At 30.5% G+C, this 20,564-nt stretch overlaps 1 protein-coding gene across 2 annotated transcripts; it reads right to left on the bottom strand.

Moving 5' to 3' along the window:
• Positions 1 to 4,162: 4,162 nt before the first annotated feature.
• LOC119689035 (alpha-tocopherol transfer protein-like) lies at positions 4,163 to 18,669 on the bottom strand. Of its 2 annotated transcripts, none has more exons than XM_038103766.1 (8): positions 18,281 to 18,669; positions 8,424 to 8,645; positions 8,266 to 8,357; positions 8,053 to 8,206; positions 5,179 to 5,304; positions 4,927 to 5,105; positions 4,713 to 4,863; positions 4,163 to 4,643 (listed from the first exon to the last, which is right to left on the bottom strand). In XM_038103766.1, the coding sequence occupies exons 2-8, from the start codon at positions 8,608 to 8,610 to the stop codon at positions 4,597 to 4,599; spliced, it is 936 nt and encodes a 311-aa protein (XP_037959694.1). In that variant the 5' UTR covers positions 8,611 to 8,645; positions 18,281 to 18,669; the 3' UTR covers positions 4,163 to 4,596. The 2 variants fall into 2 exon arrangements, with proteins under 2 accessions (XP_037959694.1, XP_037959695.1); XM_038103767.1 differs by having other exon boundaries at positions 8,424 to 8,626.
• Between the last annotated feature and the right edge of the window lie 1,895 nt (positions 18,670 to 20,564).

Below are 20,564 nucleotides of genomic sequence, written 5' to 3'. Positions count from 1 at the left end.
ATACATTTTGATCACTGTTAAAATATTGCATGAGAAGGTTGTGTACTCGTAAATGTTGCTCCAGTATGAAGAGTTGAGTGGGTGCTTTGTAAACCATCAATTAATCCCTGCAACAGAGCCACTGTATGAAGTGACATTTATAAGCAATGTTTTCATGTTTCACTTAAGGGCTTGGCTCGACTCTTTCGCGGTAGTTCGTTATTTACTTTACCCAAAGTAATCGTATATTAGTTAATGCCTCTCTCTCACTCATTCACCCTATTTCTCTTCATTTTTCACTTTATGTTTAAGTTTATCAATTGTATGGACGTGAAGGCGCGCACTTCATTTGCATACCCAAACTGTATAGAATAGAGAACATGGAACGGAGAGGGCACTTCATTGGGCACGTAATTCATAACGGATGCGCATGTTGTACTGAAAAAGACATATCTTTACATATCGCATTTTTCAACAGTTGATACTGAAGATTGCGTTTACCGCCTATTTATTAAACTCTGCATTTGTAATGCATAAAATGAACGATTGCTTCGCAGTCGGGCTCGGGTTAACGAATGTCAATGCACTTGTTATTTGAATTCCGTTGAAACTTCTTCACGAGGAAATGAGGAAAGCTATTTAGCGAAGAGCAATACGGTTAAGTATTTCCTCAATGCAAATTCTTAATGCTTACAAAACCTATATTAAGATACATTATATACTCGTATATGACTTATGAATCTCCTATAACTAAGAGGACAGAAACTATACATACTGTTTTATATTGAAAAATTTATAATAATAGTAAAAATAATATGGTGACATTTACTATAATATAATTTTGATATCAACATAGTCTGTATGAATGGCACTCCTATCAGTCCAACGAATTATATCTAGCAAATTTACGTAGATTCATAGAAACAAGTTATTACATCTGAACATATTCAATAGTTTCAGAAATAAATGAAGTTCTCCTTATTAATTCATCTTTATAAGGTTATTTTCGGGCATTTCCTGCATTTTGCGCCATTAGAGTGTGATTTTAGTACTTTAGTTGCTAACTTTTAGAATTGACTTCTAACTTCTAGAACTGTTTTTTTTAAAAAGTTTTTGCTTTATAATTCGACATAACGAACGGGTGGTTAGAAAATTTTCTTGAGTATAAGATAGTGATTATAAGACCCTCGGACAGTTGTAAAAATAAATGTAATTTTTGTATTTATTCTATTTACAGAAGACATTCATTAGATGTGGTATATTTACGTCTATATATCATATATTCAGAAGTTTGTATAAGTTTTGTCACAATTTCATTTCACATATTAGATATAGTAAGTAGTTACCACATAAAACTACCGAAGTGTATGACCGATCCATTTATATATTTTTTGCTCTATTGTTTGCAATAACTTATCGTAAGAAATTATTAGTAGACAACAGGTACAGATTAGTCCAACCGTATATCGTATTCCAGTTATATCGTATTCCATTCTTCTTAATAAACAAATTAATCGATTTATATAATTACATTCTTGAGAAAGGTGTCTATCCACAAAATTTGCGTGTTACTGAAGTTGTTGCAATACCGAAATTAGATAAATCTGGCTCTGTAACTAGTAGTAGTGAAATTCTAGAAAAAAATCGTTGCTAAAAGTTTTTTTGTGGTGCTTAGTTCATATTTGGGAGTAAATAATCCCAATCAAGCTACCTTTAGAAAAAAGCAAAGTACAACTGATGTCCCCTTTCTAGTAAAAATTATATAACTATTTTAGCATCGATATACACTTTGTGCTTAAGCAACTTGCTATTTGAAAAGTTAGTCAAATATTATAAAGAAATATATGGATGAGAAACAGCAATGGAATGGTCAATGTCAGTGGATTAAAAGCAATATACCCATAATCACCCTACAACAATGTCAAATTTTTATTCGATTGCATATGGGACACTTAAACCTTTTTCATGAGCACCTTTTAAGTGACGGTCAGTCATTTTAATGTCCGGTTTGTAATAGTCCTATTTCAGCTATAAGATTTTATATTTTGTAATTTATTATAATAAATAAATAAATAAATAAAATAAGACGTAAACATCTATCCAGAAATACTTGGAAATTTGCGGAAATATTATTTGAAATGTTAGATGGAATTCAAAACTCTCCTTTTGCTTGCTCCTTCATATCATAACCATTGTGATAACTCTAAAAACGAAACTTACACATCATCCTTTAATCATCATTCATTCAACCTTTTCTAAAGCTTTCGGGCCCAGTTTGGTAAAAATATTAGTCTCTCTTGCATTTTGTTGTTTGTATTGCAAAATAGAAGTGTATTATCATTATGTACTGGATCACTAAATTTCAGGACCTTCTTTCTATACATATCAGTTGGTTATTTTAAATTCTATGTCGTTTGCTGTAGTAAAAATGAATATTTTAATATCTCCAAGTCTAGTTCAGTTATTCATTTTGTAGTATCTGACACGATACGCTATTATATGTTATATGTATTTCATAATGTTACTTACTAAGTTTACTTATTGATACTTGTAATCACTAAGTAAACCATTATGTGATGTTATTTAAATTAGTAGGATATAAATAAAATCAGTTGTTGCTTCTTTGGAAATCTTAAAATTTTTTGGTTTATTTTCTTTTGAAATTTTTAAAATTAATTCTTTCCAATAAAAGTTCTATCTGTTAAAGTAAATCTTCACAGATTTACTGGAAGACGGACCAAAGTTCGGTTATTGTAGCTTTCAATTCCAATCCGATAGGGCTTAATCAAAAACTTTACTGCGGTGTATGTTATCTAAGAACCAAATTTTTTACTTGACTAAGCTAGTATTTTAAAAAGGTTCGGATTGAAATCTATTTTAATTATAGTAATAGCAAGAATAGGAGCGGAAAAAAGATGATATAGATATACCTTTAACTTTCTTATATATTTCTTTGTATAACACTTTAAAGTTACTTTTGATTGATACCAAAGTTTTTATTTTCTTATTACTTTTATAAAATAATATATGAAATCAAGATATTGTAAGAAATATTTGTATTTGGAAATGATCAACAGTAATAATTTTTTTTTAAATATAAAGTAAAAAAAATATTAAATGGACTATTTATTCGTTATATGCAGAGTAGGTTATTTTATAGTTACTTCAACAGATCTGAAGCTGCCATTAATAGTTAGGTCTACGGCTCAAAATCTTTCGTCAACATATACAGCCAAATGTTCTTCATTACTTTTTTTTACTATAATTTTCTAACTTTTATTATGCGTAAAAAAAACAAACCAAATACGATGTCCATGAACTACTAGAACCTCAAATCGGAATACAAAAATAAAACCATGGCACATTCATAGATATTATTAAAAGAACAAAAGTAATTAAAACTAAAACCACTTTCGATCTTAAATGCATTCTATAAAACTAAGCTATTAAATATCTATTGAAAAATAAATCTTTTTTAATAGTTTCTCGGCCATCAGTTGGTAATTACTGGACTTAGTTTGGTTTCTTGCTTTATTGAGACAGTTCTCAACTATTGTCCATGTATGTACTTATGTATACATCAAATAACGAGATTCGGCAAACAATCGAAATTGATCTTACCAAAAATTAGTCAGAAGTCTATACTTTTTCTAGGGAATTTATATCACAAGAACTGTAAAATTTTTTAAGGTAATATTACTGATCACACCAAATATTTACTGGTAATATTGACAATAGTATTTGCATATCTTCTCAAGAGATATAGTAATATAGTATAATGTAACTTTGCATTTGTCTTGATCTCTCTAGACCCCGATCTAAAAGTCTTTAGTCTGTCGTTGTAGGAATTTTCAAAAGAATGCATGTTCTGATTACTATATATTCTATATACTAAATATATATATATGATTTCTTTGCATATTAATAATTTTTAAATTCTATTGTGTTAAAGTTAAAGCTTTTGTTACCTTTGAGTTGGAATACATAAAAAAATTAGTGATAAAACCAAAGGGGAAAAAGTCTTATGTTATTTTTAAATTAAATTAATTAAGCTTAGTATTAAAGCTTTAGGACCTAAATTAATAGACTGCACTACAACATTCGATTGACGATCTGGTGTACTCTACTGCAAAATATGTTTCTTCAAATAGTTAATGTAGTCATTCATATTTATTAATATATATTATTTATTTAAAAACTTAAGTAACAATTTTATTTTTGGATTTTTTAACACTTTTTTGTCTGAAAAATGGTTGTCATCCGATAGAATAGTTTTGGTTGATAGTGTTAGCTTTACTGCTACTTCCGTAAAATTTTTATGGTTAGTACTATCTTCGGTCCCGGATCCGTAAAAGATGAAAACCAAATATTGGTGCCCTTGATGCCACTCCCCATATGCCTAATATATACTAATTCTACGGTTGTACTTAAAATAAATTAACAAATTCAATATCACAAGGGAATAAACAATTTTTTTATACAAACACAGAAATATAAAACTAGAAACAGGAATACTAATGAGTATCTGATATTCATAAAGAAACCTCAGTTAGAGAAATTATAAAAACATTTAGAACAAAGCAAAAAATAAAATCCTTTCACGATTTTATTTGAAGCTCATTTCTTATATTGATAGTCCTCTGTAAATCCATAACTGTCGGCTTCTGTGAAGTAAATAAGAGATTTGTGAGATAACATATATGTAGTTATATTATAAGAAGAAATTAACATACTTTCGAAATCAGAAGAATAACATTCGAAAAACTCTCCCAATAGTTTTCCTGATGGTAAGTCCCATGTAGCTGTTCCACCATATTTGATGGGTAACACGCTTTTATCAATATGTGATGTTAGAGACTTCCAATCCTTGCCATGGAAGAATATCTAATAAAACGTTAATTTTATATTAAAAATTTATTTTTATGGTACTGATACTGATAAACTTACTCTTTTCCTGAGCTTTTCACGTATGAATGGCTTGAAAATAGCGAATAACATATTGAATATATATGAATTATTTACAATATGAACTCCTTTCAATCTCATGCAAATACAGTCTTGAACATAGTCAAGCAACATGGCAGCAAAAGATGGCGTAAACTGAAGGACATGACTCATTGGTAGGCCTGAATAAGAATTAAAATATACATGTAAGATTTATTTGGTGCATTATATTCGCAGTTTTTTTTTTTTGATTACCTTCCATATCTATAATGACTACTGCGCCACATATTTGAGACAATGGTTCGACCATTGAACCCAAGACCGTCAATTGAATGCATCGAAACAAATCATTTAGTGGCACTCTAGAAGGCTTCCATTTTTCTATTCAGAATTTAGTTATTATAATTAATGATAAGTTTATATATAAAATATAAAATATTTGATAAGGTTCGCTATCTATATATTATTTTGTTCATATATACAAATTATAATAAGTACAGTGACTGAGAAGATGCAGTATCGATCTCTATTAGGACTCTATAATATACAAATATATATGATACAATATATATATATTTGTAGTATATGCATATCGTAGACTCTTCTTAACTGGAGAAATGAGGTGCAACTAATACATAGTTTCTAATGTTAGAGGTTTTAAACGAGTGTTGAATATTTAGAAATTATTAGAGGTTAGAAATTTCTTTAGAGTTATAAATTCCACGTTATATAGAATTTTTGAACAGTTTCGATAAATTTATTTTGTGAAAGACTCTGAAATATAAGTTTAGGATTTTTAAACTTGCAGTATATAAAATATGAAAGGCCTTATAAACTTAAAAAAAAGTTAATAATTCCAAAAACGAAAACTTAAAGTAAAAGCTTTTTGTTATTATACATTATGTAATTTTAAAACCATATTTTTTGTTTTCCAACCAATTATTCTTCTCTACTACATTTCTTAAGTACTAACATGGAGACTATATTCATCTTACAATACGGAAAATGCGGATATATGTTCCCTTATGACCAGTTCTTACATTTAATATTTATAGCTCATAATATCTCATGCTATACATCATCTATATTTTCTATCTCATATCATTAACATATATGTATATTATATCTTATTTTTATCTCAACCATTATGAATTATGAATTATACAAATATGTTTTTTTATAGTCTCTAGAGTAAGAAACTAGTCTCTATAATTTGGAATTAGAGATCTTCAACCAAAAACTGGAGAACAAAAACTTTATTTTTCCAAAACGGCTTGGGCTCATTAAGTTGTCATGACGCATAAAGAGAAAATAATTTTCTTCACTGTCTTTAATGGATTAACGTTGAATTTTAGGTAAGTCATATATTTTTTTGAACAACTAGTTTTGTTATAATTAGTTTATGCAGTGAATTAATTGTTTTCATGTTGAAATTTATTTTGCTTGAATCCAAGCATAAAGTTATAATCAATAAAAAAGGTAACATCACTTCCAGAAATTAAAATTAGTTCCAGAAATGGTTGAGTGTGAGTCTCAAAACCACCTTTTAACAATGGTAAATAAGTACCAGGTAACTCCGAACAGAGTTTGATCATGCACAAAGGAAGGTGAATTAAATAGGTTTTCTGTGAGGATTAATAGTTTTCTTAAATTGGTCCACAACAACAATAACTTCAAAATTTTAGTTCTTGAAGAGTAGAGGAACATCACTACTATTACACTAATGGAGCCATAAATATTGAGAACTAAAATTTATTAACAATTGTTAAAGTGTTTGTAAGCACTCAGTATTAATATGTTAGTAATCTGAAGATAGGGATTTACTACAAAATAGTAACTGTACGTGGACTTTTCAAGATATTGATAATACGAAATAAAACAAGCTAAAACATATAGATTTGATAGTGCGAGACAACGAAAACTATCTACCAAAGCGGGTGAAAACGGTGAAGTCAGTGAGAACGATTAAACTTTCTTCCGTAGTAAGATCAGTTTGAGAAAAGGTCGCCAATATGTATATGATTTATAATTTAAGTGGTTGAGAAAGCGAGTCAAATATCGTCATGATATGAAGTATTAAATAAGAAGAGAATTATAAGTTTTGAAAAAACACGGACTACTACAAAAAAGAAAAAAAATAAATTAAGAATTTTTCTTGTTTTACTTTTCATATGGAAACGTAGTATAAAGTTATTCTAGGGTTTATATTAACTTCCGGCTAGCAACCAAGCTAAAATTTAAGTGTTTCTTTTTGGCTCTTTGGTTCTAACCGTAGCTGTGGAAAAGACGGAAAAAATTAGCAAAAATTTTTAATCTGTGCAACATAGAATGAAGTATGTTATGAATGCACTTTCTGAAAGATTCTAGTCAGCTCTTTAGCGAATTACAAATGGTTTTAAATTTTTCAAATAGTATACGGAAACAAAATGACTCTAGTAGTCTTTTAGGATAGCAGTCAGAAATAATACTGACTTATTGTAATTAAGGTCATTAGTACTTCTTTGAAGTGAAGTGCTAATGAAATGTTTTAAAAGTGATTGTAACCTAAGAATATCTAGAGGTTGAGATCCAGCATACCAGGGGGTTTCTAAAAATAAAATATTTTATGTCACATTCGTTGTATAATTCATAAAAAGCATTGAGCAGAGAATTCTCTCTCTCTCTCTCTCTTAGGAAATTAAAAAAAAAAACTTTATTGCCGCCAATCATAACGGGTTTCCAAATACTTTTCCAACTCAAATCTATTGCTATATGCTAAATAGGCAATACTTTCAATTAAGTCTGTGCTTCAAATGACAAAATATAATCAGTGACATTGCTAGTCCAACTTAAACGGTACTACTCTTGATACATACTAAGTTAAATCCGAATTCATAGACGCAAGAAAATTATTATATGGTATGTAAGACTTTATGATGGAAATACGAATATTTGTTATAATCTCAGGAATTAGTACCATCTTGCATTAAGTTCACTGTATTCACCCTTGCAAACTATATAAATTAAACTAAATAAGTTACAAAATTCGTTGGACTCTTTTATCCAGATATTTTTGTTACTAAACCATAGGTTCTTAAGGACCTTTAGATATATCAATAAATTAAATTGAACTTTAGAGTATGTACATACTTCCTGCTTCTAAAACGAGCAATCTGCGACCATGTTGATCTCTATTAGGCAAGAGGGATAGCAAATCATCTTCGAATACGTTTTTTACTTTTGATGGGACTACAAATTTACATGAATCTCCATATTTTAGTTTCATGTGGTAAAAACTTTTTAACTGAAAGAATAAGTTACTATTAATAGTTTTTGAATTAGCAAATGTAAAGAAAACCATACCCGTTTTAAGGCACCTTCTGGATAGTAATGGCAAGGACGTAGAAACATTTTCATGTATTCATCATCTCGTGGCAAGAATAAGTGTTCTTCTTCTAATAATTTCATAAAAAATGTTAAACGAAATCGAAGTTTTGAATGAAAAAAATTAATGATCATACTTTCCAATAGCTCCTTCAGCTTTTTAATACTCTCTTCCATAATATCTGGAGTTTCTCTTAGTTCTTTTTTAGCTTTTTCAAGTGCCCATTGTGGTGCTTCTTCTTTTTCCATTCGGATTACTGCGGTCTCCAAATCAATATAGGGTAATTTGTTTTCATCGAAAAGAAGTACATCGCTTTTCCCCATGTCGTTTAATTATATTCTAAATTATATAAGATGGTCTACGAAGTAGACCGAAATATTTGTAATTAAAATAATTTTTTAATTTTTTAAATAAAAATTATATATAACTAAATATTTAAATAGACACCTTTTTCAAGTTCATGAACGTTTTAATTTCTGTGTGCTGGAAAAAATTATATCTAACGTCAAATTTTGAATTATCGCTGTTAATACGACCGTTATTACTGTGCATCACTTTGTAATTCATAGTGATTGTATTGAAAAATTCTGGCCTTATTTTTTTTGGAAGAAAATCAAACATCTAGTAAGAATTGGAAAGTTACAGTTTTAGATTTAAGGGAGTAGGCATCATTAAGAATATAGCTGAAACGGACAATAATGAAGACAAATCAAAACCTCCGGACAAAAACTCTCAATTGAAATCAGAAGTTAAAAAACTCAATGAACTCTTGCAAGAAAATTACTCAAAGTTGTTGCTGCAATTCCAAGAGTTGAAATCACATTGCGTAGAGGTGGAGCAACCGCTGCAAAGCAGCTCAAAGCCAAATACAATTAGTTTACAAGGCCGCAAAAACAAAAGGAATAAGGTTTCACCACCCTTTCCACTTAGCTCCTCCCGTGGCTCTGCTGTTTCCAGCGATGAGGATAGGGAGTTGGTGACCGCCGCTGAGGAGCCCATTGCCTCAGACTGTGGGTCCTCTAGCTCTTACAATAAAGATTTCCCAACTTACGACTTGAAAATCAAATTGTCTAAGAAACTTAAGGAGAAAATGGATGGCTTCCATCCATTGTGAGAAAACCTTAATAAATCAGGTAAACCTTCCGGAATTCCCTAAGCAAGTAGTGGTTCAAGAAGGCGAGGTCATTAACGTCAAGCTTCTAAAACCAAAGTCTCCAAGCGCAAACGTCACAAGTAATTCAAGTAATCGCAGCGAAGGGCAACCGGTTTTTAATGGCGCGACCTCTGACAAGAAACAAGGAAAAGTTGTCCCCATTGTGCTACGTCGGATTAACACTTGGGGCTCTTTGGTTAAACAATTCCATGTAAGAAACTCAAACTTTAGTGAGGCTAAAAAGGTGCGTCTTGGAATCCAAATAACGCCAGTGACAATTGATGGCCACCGGAAAATGGCGAAATTCTAGCTGTTCCATGGTATATTAGGACGAATGACATCCTCAGGGACATCAAGATTGATTCCATCAAAAAATACATAAAGGATAGAACCCTGAAATTATTTACGAAAACTGACAGACTTACCAACACCGCGTTATCGAATCTCAAAATGGTTACAGGGTCCTCGGGGAGGTATGCAGATCTGAGGTCAATTATTACTTAGTCTGATGAAGTGATAAACAATAATCTAGTCAAGATGTAAAGAGGGGTTTTAAAAATTCCTCGAGTTAAAAAAGAGTATAAGTGCTTAAGTGCACTAGCTGAAAACTGTTTCAACATAATTGTAATTGTAAATATATATTGTATTGAAAAAATTAAATCAATTCTCCTATAATTCCAACGTACAAATTTAACAAAAAAAAAATTTATAACAAAATTAAAACTTGCAATATTTCTGTTAAACAATATTAACAACAGAACATTATAATTCTTATTCACTTTAAATTTTTAAAACTTTAAATAAAACGAAAAGATGATCGTTAGAAGCACTTTGGATTTTAATATAACATTGTACCTGAAAAATAAGATAAAATTTCATTTCAAATGTTTTTATAAATTTAAATTGTTTGTATTGTTGGTATAGGTAAAGAAGCTTCAAAAAAAAAAAAAACTACAATGAAACTGGGAGTTAAATATCTATTAATTAATGTTTACAACGAAGCGTTATAATTCTTATTTACTTTAAATTTTTAATGCTATAAAAGAAATGAAGACTAAACATAAGAACTGTGAGTTTTAATATAATTGAAAACTATACAATTGTCTAAAATTAAACAGTTAAAGCGTCGGATTAGTATTGAATCAATATTTGCAATGCTCTTCATTTATTATGCGTGAAAAAGATTTTTTTAATCATATCCAATTGTATTTGGTATTACTATTTACTGTGTTCCAATAATAAATTTAGTGTATTTAACATCATTAGTTTATAAATAAATAAAATGTTGAAAAGTTGTTTAGAAATCTCTTACAAAACATTTCCAGAAGTAATTTTTGGTCTAAATTTAGATGCCAAACGAAACAAAGTTTTTTCTATCTGAATATAGATCTGGAACATGAAATATATAATGAAGCTGTCATCTTTCTTTTCAATCAATTTTGCCTTTTTTTTTTAAATTTTTCTTACTTTAACAGCTGATAATAGAGATTCGAATCAGTTAAAAATGCCTATGTCCGCTTTATGTACGGTCTAAAAACAATCTCCATGGTGTGGCAGACAGTTTCTACCCTGGAAATTTTCGGGAATACTTCAAGCAAGGGTTACTATTTTGGTTATCCATTAAAATTTTTCTTAGTTACCTTGCGTTTAGGCTTTTGATGGATGATACTGTTGTGATTCAATCAAGTACATAAAATGATCTTTCCTGTCTATAATCTCGATGTTACACCAGACTCTTAAATTGAACGATGATTCTATGTGTTCTATTTTTCCTTCAAAAATGACCAAAATTCATTTCGTTCCAATAGCTTTGAGCAGGTTTAATGTTTTCGTCGATTAAATGTTCCTTACTCCGTTTTATATAAATATCAACTGAGTTTGTTTTGTGATCAACTGTATGCAAATGGAATACGACTAAATCATTATGATTTAATTGGAAGAAAAAGCAGAAATGACAGCAAATATCGTTTTTCGCACTCAATGTATGTATTTGTGTATGTATTTAAACATATTAGCATAATTATCATATAACAATATGCTATATACAGTAAGTGATGACCCCGTGCTTCAAATTCGGATAGCTGACAGGTACGAGGTAGCTATACACAGAAAATAAATTTTCTGTTTTGAAATAAAGAACACCTTAAAAGTTTGTGCTTTAACTTAATTATATAGACGTCAAAGCATAATAATTGGATTAAATTATTTAATCAATCTATTTAGTATTTCGATTTCTGATTTCACTTTCTGTAGAATTGAAACAGCATATTCGTACATTACTTAATTGTTTTAATCAATTTTTCGAGTTAAGAAATAGATCTAAACGATGCAGTGAAGATTCAAACTTTTAGTTAGCAGACATCATAATGTTTGGTCTCAATGATTGCTTCAGGTTGATATATCAACCTGATATATATATCTCAATGATTGCATCAGACTATCATATCGCTTTGATACTTCTAGCAAGAGTGAAGCCACATATCTAACTTGGCTGCGAAGATTCGAATATTAAGTTACGAAGCAGACTCATAATTTGTCAAAATGATGGCATCAGGTTGTCATATTGACTTTAAATAATACATCTTGTAAAAGTGAAGTTACATATCTGAGATTATAGCTAGTTACGATACAGCTTGTTGTATACTTGTTATAAATGATTCAATTAAGATATTTCTCGTCTCGACTTTAAATGTGTGGTTTTTTGTAGAAGTCAAGCCGTACATGTCACTAAATTATAAGAACTCTAACTTTTCGTTAGAAACTATCTTAAAGACGGGTTCTTTCACAAATAAATTTATGTTTATTTGTGTAATTTTTAAGAGAATATGGCCAATCAATTCCACATGTAGAACCTCTGACTTAATACAGGGAAGCAAATCAAAGGTATCTAGGTTAATATCTGTCTTTACAGGGCACTGAACCGTAGAACGGTATGGAGCTAGGCTTGACCCACTCTGTGGTATCTTCTGCAATGCGTGTCTAGCAGCTCTCGAAGAATGGATACCAAAACACCTGATGGGTCTATGTCCAGGTTTGGTCAGAACTATGGTTAAGTTTCTATGGTTAAGTCTCCTTTTTCAATACACTCGGCGATATCTTTAGCATTAGCATTGGCTAGATTCTTGCCTTTATTTTTTTTTTTTTTTATATAATTTAAATTCAATATGTATTCTGCCACATAACATGGTATAAAGGTAAGAGAGATTCTTGCCTTTATAAATACTTGTGGCTGGTATTAGCTTGACCTTCTCTCTACTACTCACTATAACGAGGATTTGTGGATTCAAACCGGCTTTGTTAGCTAATTGAGGAAGACTCGTTCCTTCCTCCACCACAACTTAAGAGAATTTTTTTTTTAAAACAAGAAACTAGAATACTAGAAGAAGGGTTGAACTCAACCTGCATTTTTAAGTCTACATGCATACAAATTCCGGTATCTGATATAAGACATAAAGTATGTTTATAAGAATGAATGAGTTAGCGGATATATCAAATATAGAGTGTAGAGAAAATATTATTCTCTAGGATACAGAATATAGATTTGTATTATACGATCTGTGCACCTGCGCTCGGTTCGATTTGAACTCAACTAACATTATAAGCGACAGTCATTGAGCTTAGTAGGAAAAAAATCGGCTTGAAAAAATGAACTCACTGAGACCAAAAAAAAAAAAAACAAAACTTAGTTCATAGAACGCAAATGTTGTGAACATTGATCCAAACCGAAAACTGTCGTGCCTCACACCAGTCTTACGTAACGAAATGAATTTCAATTTGAATTTAAAATTTTTTTTAGATTTATTCGAATAGCGTTTGTTTACTAAGAGTATTTACCCAAATCTCAAGCTACGAAAGCTTTGTAAACTCAAAAGAAACAACAGCAACAGCCATAGCAACAACAACAGAAACAACTACAACAATGTAACAACAATAAACAATGCAAAAAGCATGATTACTTCAATAACAGAGCGGTACGGCTCTCGATTTTCTGCACACCAATCATCCGGCGTTGAAGGTGACTTTACATTATACCAAAAAATGGATCATTGTCAATGTTATTACTTTTAAATCTATCGTCAGCTTCTTTTTTCTTTCTTCATTTTTTTTTGTGCTTCTCATTGTAATTTCTGCGCTTTGTTGTTATTTAATTTAATTTTTGTATATTGAAGGTAAGACTAAATCCGGAAAATTTTGTGTTATGTGAAGACTGCGAACTAAGCATAATTTGATCAATTTACAAGGCTATTATTTTGTCAAAATTATTAAGCAGCCCACAAGAACTATTACTATGATGCAAGTATGATTTCAACAATTTACAAGGCTATTAATAGGTTGAAATTACTAACTAGCTTACAAGAACTATTAATGTTATCCAATCATGATCAACATAGAAGGCCTAGAAGACCTAATAGGTCGAAATTTTCAAGCGGCCCACAAGAACTATTATTATTATCAAAACGGCTGTTGTTATCATCCAACAAATTTTCATTAACTTAGAAAGCTATTGATAGTCCGAAATTTTAAAGCAACCCACAGAAATTGTTACTGTAATCTAAATTTAATTTGATTAATTTCCAAGGCTTTCAAGAATTATTACTGTGATCCAAGCATAATTTAACCAGCTTAAAATGCAATTATTAGGTCAAAATTTCCAAAAAGCCATAAAAACTGTTACTTTCAACGAAACATAATTTTATAAACTTAGAAGGCTATTGATAGGTCGTAATTCATGCTTAATTAGAACAACTTAGAGGGCTACGACTTGAGCTATCAACAAACACCCAAAAACTATTTACTCGAACTAAGTACAATTTGATTACTTAAAAGGGTACAACCAGGCCCAAATTGCCAATCGCTTAAACATAACTATTGGTTCGGTACGGACACAATACTATTAGTACACAATGCAATTATTTGATTAAAAGTATCAGGCAGTTCACTTTGGAACTAACTTTGGAACTTAACTCAAGTCCTATTTGTTCTTCTACTGGAGATTTACTTCATCCATGGAATATAGGAGTACTGAAATCTTCAGCTAATTCTGTTTATAATTACACAAAGTGTTTGGAACATTTGCGTTTTCCATATTAATTGAGTATCTGACGATAAGTTCCAAAGTTCTGTTGTTAAGATAAGATGTCAGCTGTTAAGGTCGCTTGGCAGCTCTTTCATAACAGCTAAGCCAAGTCTAAATAAGGTCCATAAAATGTTTGTAATCGATGTATTTATTTTGAATACATGCATGTTAACAATATGGAGAATATGATATTCTGTACGTTCGTGAACTCGCACTTACTCTATACTTTCCTTAGATTATTACTTTAATTATATGCATCCATATGCATCTATATACAGATATAGGTATCTGTATATACGTCTGAGTCTGTATCTGTATCTCAACAATTCCGATTGTTGTGCTTATGACTCGACCGCACGGCCTGTTGACCAAAATGAACGTTATGACTTTCGGTTAATTTTTATTTACACATCTAAGTAAGTATATTAACATACTAACAGCAATAATTTTTCAACTCAATTGTGTTATAATCAGTGCACATACGTACGTACGTACCTACATCACTTGGCTGCGATCCGCGTGCGCATCTCTCCGCCTCGACTATATTTGACTGATACTTATTTTCATAATAATTACATACAGCATTTGTGTAATGCATACTTAAATGAAATTTCAGTTACTCCATCCTAACCAGTTCCAGTTTTGAATTTTTGTGTAATTTTTTAAATTTCCAATTAAATATTTCGTGTTAAGCGCAAAGTCTCATTGCAACAAACTTCCAATTGTGGTCTTGATAAACTTTTGATGAATGATCAACATTATATGACCAATTATACTGACAGGGTTCGTGTTTGTAAGCTATATAATACATTAATATATATATATATATATATATATATGTATATATATATACATCTCGATTGCATTTAGAAATATCCATGACACGTAAGGGACGGCTCCAATTGCAATTGAGATTGTATTGATCAGTTTGATCAGTTTGATCAGTTTGATAGAGGCTAATTCCTCGCTTCGGCTTACAATGCATGAATTCTCTAATCAATGGTGCATGTCTATTTTTACAATATTCCCAATTACTTCGAATTCCGCTTCAACATCTACAATTCATTGGAGTCTCTCTTGATATTACACTTTCAGAAAGGGCACAAATATGTACGCATTTGATATCAAATTATCACTGATATTCAGCACAGTCACTGCATAAGAGTTCAATCATTACTTTTCGTTCCGTTCTATAATTTTTTATAAGTTTCTTGTAAATATTCATATTGAAAATATTCGAAAACTGTAATCTCCCCATTCCTACTTCGGCAAAAAGGCAAATATTTATATATATGCAGATATCAAATAAAAGTCCGCTTTATCTGAAGTGATTGAATAAACTACGATGTATAAATTGCTAATGTTTTGTTCGAAGCTTTTTTTTTTTTAGAAAAAGAAACCAGAACCCAATATTACAAAATACGTATTTGTCAGTTGAGCGAGCGACATAAGATTCTCTATATTCTTCAGTAATAATAAGCTTTGCTCTGGAATCATCAAAAAATGTGAATACCAGGACTATAATAGCAAGTAGTTATAAGGTATGGTATTGAGTTTGTATTATGAACCAGCTGAAACAGTTTCTCGAATCATATAGAACTAAACTACAACAAAACATGTAAGTTGAGACATTGATAAGTCACGTATAAGATGAGCAACAATAGTCTTGTCTGCAGAAGAATTCCCTATAAAGAAAAACCTAAACATTGGCTTTGTGTTATATATGTACCTCAGCCACAATAGTCTTTTCATAAAGGAATTCTCTATTTAAATATAAACCATGTAGGTAAACTTAAGTAATGAGTGATTGATATTCACTTTATATTAGGAGTAATTATCTTTTTCATGGAGGAATTTTCCAACTAAATATGAACCATAGTTTTACTAACGAGTGATTGCATTGACTTTTTATTAACAGCAATAATTCCCTTTGTAAACATGAACTATAACTAAAACAGATTAGTTGGTGTTGGGTATTGTCATTGTATTACTAGTCAGTAGAATAATATACTTCCTCTGTGGTACGAGTAATAGGTAATAGGCATTAACTTTGTATTATGACTCAGCTATAAGAGTTTTCACTGTAAAATAATTTTCTTTGTAAATATATATCGTAGTTTAAATTGTTGAGATGAGAGTCAGCTATTAAAGTCGTCCTAGTAAATGAATTTTCTATCACAATATGAATTATTGATAAGGTAACGAGCATGGACTTTATATTATGAGTCAGCTATAATAGGTACTTAGTATTACTAAAGAAATGTTATTTCTTATAAATATAAATAGTAGCTAACGATATTGTATAAGGAATCAGATAAAATAGTGTTCACTGTAGAAGAACACTTTCTCTTAATATAAGCCATAGGTTAAGGTAAAAGTAATAGTCATTGTTTTTGTACTATATCATAATTCAACCAACTATAATATTTTCCATCTGTAAATAGAAATATCATACTAAAATACTTAATACTGGGTGGAAGTTAGACAATGGTATTGCATTAGAAGCAAGTTATAGTATGCTCGTCCTTACAAGAATTTCTTTTCTGAATAGAAATCATAGCTAAAGCAATGAGTATAGGGTATAGCTATACATATTGACTTGAATAGAAATTCTTGTAAAGACAAGCATACTAATATATGCTTCTAATGCAATAGCAATGTCTAACATCCATCCATTTTGTATCAAGATCCAGTCAATTATAATATTCTCCCTTTATTAATAAAGTCCAAGTAAAGCAGTGGTTGGAATGCAGATGTTGGGCATTGATTTTGCATTAGAAGCCAGTTCTAATATTCTCCCATTAAGTAGAATCCTATAAATATATATAAACCATCGCTAAAGCGAAGAATATTAGGCATGGACTTTGTATTCTGAATCAGCAATAATAGGCTCTTATGTAAAATAATTCTCTGTAAACATTAACCGGAACTAAAGTATTAAGTTTGTGTTGCGCATCGATTTTATATTAGGAGACAATAATAGAAGGTACTTCTGTAATCTTCTTTATATTTTATTATAAATATAAATCAAATCAGTGAGTTGTAAATCAGTGATATGCAAATCATCGATTTTATAGATGCCAATAAAAAACGATTTTCCTGCAAACTGAATTTTTGTAATTATAAACCAAATTAGTGAGTTGAAAGTCGATACAAGTAAGACATCGACTTTACATTATGGTTCCAGTCATAAACGTCAGTCGATTATGTGCATATCGAATACTACATACAAGAGATGCAATAGTGATTGGAATTGATTGCAAATATCGTCCTTGTCAGTTGCGGAAACAGGCATTCTCTTTTGCAGCCAATCAATAAAATGCAAACAGGTTCGAGTCAATGAACAAAATAAGTTTGCAATTTATTTTAATGGATGTTACTTTCAGGAGGTGGCCCTGACATCAATCAACCTGATAACAGTTGCTCAAGTAATTATTTTTTATTTTTGCATGAATGCAGTGCAGTTACTGTTGATCAAGTTGCAACTTAAAATCAATCTAAATTTTGTTGTCGAAACAAACAGGAACGAATGTATATCTTATATTTTCATGTTGTCAATTGGTTTTTTTTAGGTGTTGTTGTTTTCCGTTGATTTTTTTCCGTTTTGCTCAATTTTAGATTTTCGTACCCTTGCCACTCTCTGCCTTAGTCACAGTTGATATCTTAACTTTGCAAAACTTAGCGCGATACGGCTATTGAACGCTACTCTCGATTCATTTAAATAAAAAAGAAATGAAATAAAAATATTTTTGGAGATACTTACACAATAACAACAATAACAACAATTATAATACAACAACACCAGAAATGTATGCGTGAATTCTATTTATTTGTGCACTTTAACGGCAACGGCAACAACAACGACAACGACAGCGTTTTAATTGCGAAATCCTGTATGGATTATTAACGCGGATTTCAGAACGATTTCACTAGGAGCGGATCGAGTTTTGTATTTTTAGCGGCATTCACTAACGTCTTAAACGATCGAAACTTAACTAAACGCACAAGAACTGCCGAAGTGATTTCGCTATGGTGTGCCGCGATTGACTTGCAAAACGCGATAAATGTACATATATGATCCACAAGCAAAGAGTTGAGAATTAGTCGCAGGTGCGCAACGCGAACGATACAATGTACTAACCGCCTCCGGTGGCCGCACTGTGGAGAATGATTCGTTACATTGCAGCGAAGTTTAAGTTAAACTCTAAACTTGTTCGATATTGTAAAGCTTTGGCAGCGACTAACGTTGCTGCGACAGTGGCGAAGCGGAGCTTTTAAAATCTGGTTTAGGTACGCTACACTCCGCAAATAGATATACTGGATATACATTACACGAATATCAGTCACATAACATACAGCTCTACACTTTGACTTAAAGTTATTTTATTTTAATTCATACCTAATATAATCTATTACGACCCTATGACGATTGTTACAATATTATCTAATGAAACTTAGTTTTTTCCTTGTCATCTGAAATGTTTTAGAAAAATACACAAAAGTACTAGATTCATTAATATATAATGATGAGCGAAGTTGTTCTTACATGATAGGGTCTGTTATTGATCTTTGAATAGCTGTTACTATTACTTGTTCTATCTTATCATCTTAAATGTCTTGGAAGAATACACAAAAGTACTAGATTCATTAATATATAATGATGAGCAAAGCTGTTCTTACATGATAGGATCTGTTATTGATCTTTGAATAGCTGTTACTATTACTTGTCCTATCTTATCATCTTAAATGTCTTGGAAGAATATACAAAAGTACTAGATTCATTAATATATAATGAGGAGCGAAGTTGTTCTTATATGATAGGATCTGCTATTGATCTTTGAATAGCTGTTACTATTACTTGTCCTATCTTATCATCTTAAATATCTTGGAAGAATATACAAAAGTACTAGATTCATTAATATATAATGATGAGCGAAGCTGTTCTTACATGATCGGACCTGTTATTGATATTTGAATAGTTATTACTATTACAATTATTGCTATTGTTATATTGCTATTTCCTGATAGCAATTATTATTGTTGTTGGCAGTTTGTAACATTACGACAGTTCTGACAGCAATAGTAAAACTATTACTTTTTAATTGTAGTTACTATTACAATTACTATTTTCTGTAAAATATTGTTAGTTTCCAATAGCAACTATTAATGTCTGCTTTTACTAAAAAAAAAATCTACTGCTTTTTACTGATAATTGCTATTACGTCTGCAATTTGTGATGGAAGCTGCTATAATTTTGAAAATTCCTGAATCATACTACTATAGTCATAGTCATCATATAGTTATAACTATTTTCCAATAGTAATTGTCATTGTTGTTGTTGTTGCTATTGTCTGATACTATTATACAAGTTATACTATATTGAAAGTTATTCCTGTTAGTAGTAGCTGTTACTATAGCTAAGGTCTCAAAATAGGTACTACGGCTATTTCTTGACAGTAGTTGTTATTGTTACTGCTATTTTAGTAGTTGCTATTCTTTAAGGTAGTATCTATTAGCGAATAGTACTTTTATTTAAATTAGTTGCTAATGTTTTTGCTAGTTTTTGTTAGCGACTGCTATTGATACAGACAGTGATTGCTAATACAACTGCTATTTTTGGTAACTTCTGTTACCAACTGCTATAGTTATATTCTGATAGTTTTGTTAGTCCTGTTTGTTGTTGTTATTTTCTTACAATAGCGGTTACTGCTATTGTCTTACTCTGAAATCAGCTGCAACTGACATTGCTATAGTTTGATAGCAGGTACTATTGCCACTGTCATACTTTGACAGCACCTGCTATTGTTATTACTATTTTCTGATAGAAGTTGTTATTGCGATTGATATTTTTCGATAGTATCTATCAAAGATAAAATAGTAACAATAGAATCAAATAGCAAAAATTAAACAGCTATTATCCTTATTAATTAATTAAGTTGAAAAAAAAAACAAAAAGTATAGAACAATAGAGGCAATAGCAAATTAAAAATAGAACAACAGAAATAGTGAAAATAGAGAACCAAAAGCACCACAGTAGAGAAATAATA

Source organism: Teleopsis dalmanni, chromosome X (genome assembly GCF_002237135.1).
Source record: "Teleopsis dalmanni isolate 2A chromosome X, ASM223713v2, whole genome shotgun sequence".
Classification (NCBI taxonomy): Eukaryota; Metazoa; Arthropoda; class Insecta; order Diptera; family Diopsidae; genus Teleopsis; species Teleopsis dalmanni.
Note: the sequence above shows the minus strand (reverse complement) of the source record. Positions and strands in the feature narration are given on the sequence as shown.

Bases quoted from the DNA above. Each gene is read 5' to 3' on its own strand.
- LOC119689035 (XM_038103766.1), bottom strand. From the start codon at position 8,610: ATGGGGAAAAGCGATGTACTTCTTTTCGATGAAAACAAATTACCCTAT. The intron at 4,864-4,926 runs GTAAGTTTATCA...ACGTTTTATTAG, and splicing joins GTGAAAAGCTCAGGAAAAGA to ATATTCTTCCATGGCAAGGA. The intron at 4,644-4,712 runs GTATGTTAATTT...TTTACTTCACAG, and splicing joins TTATTCTTCTGATTTCGAAA to AAGCCGACAGTTATGGATTT.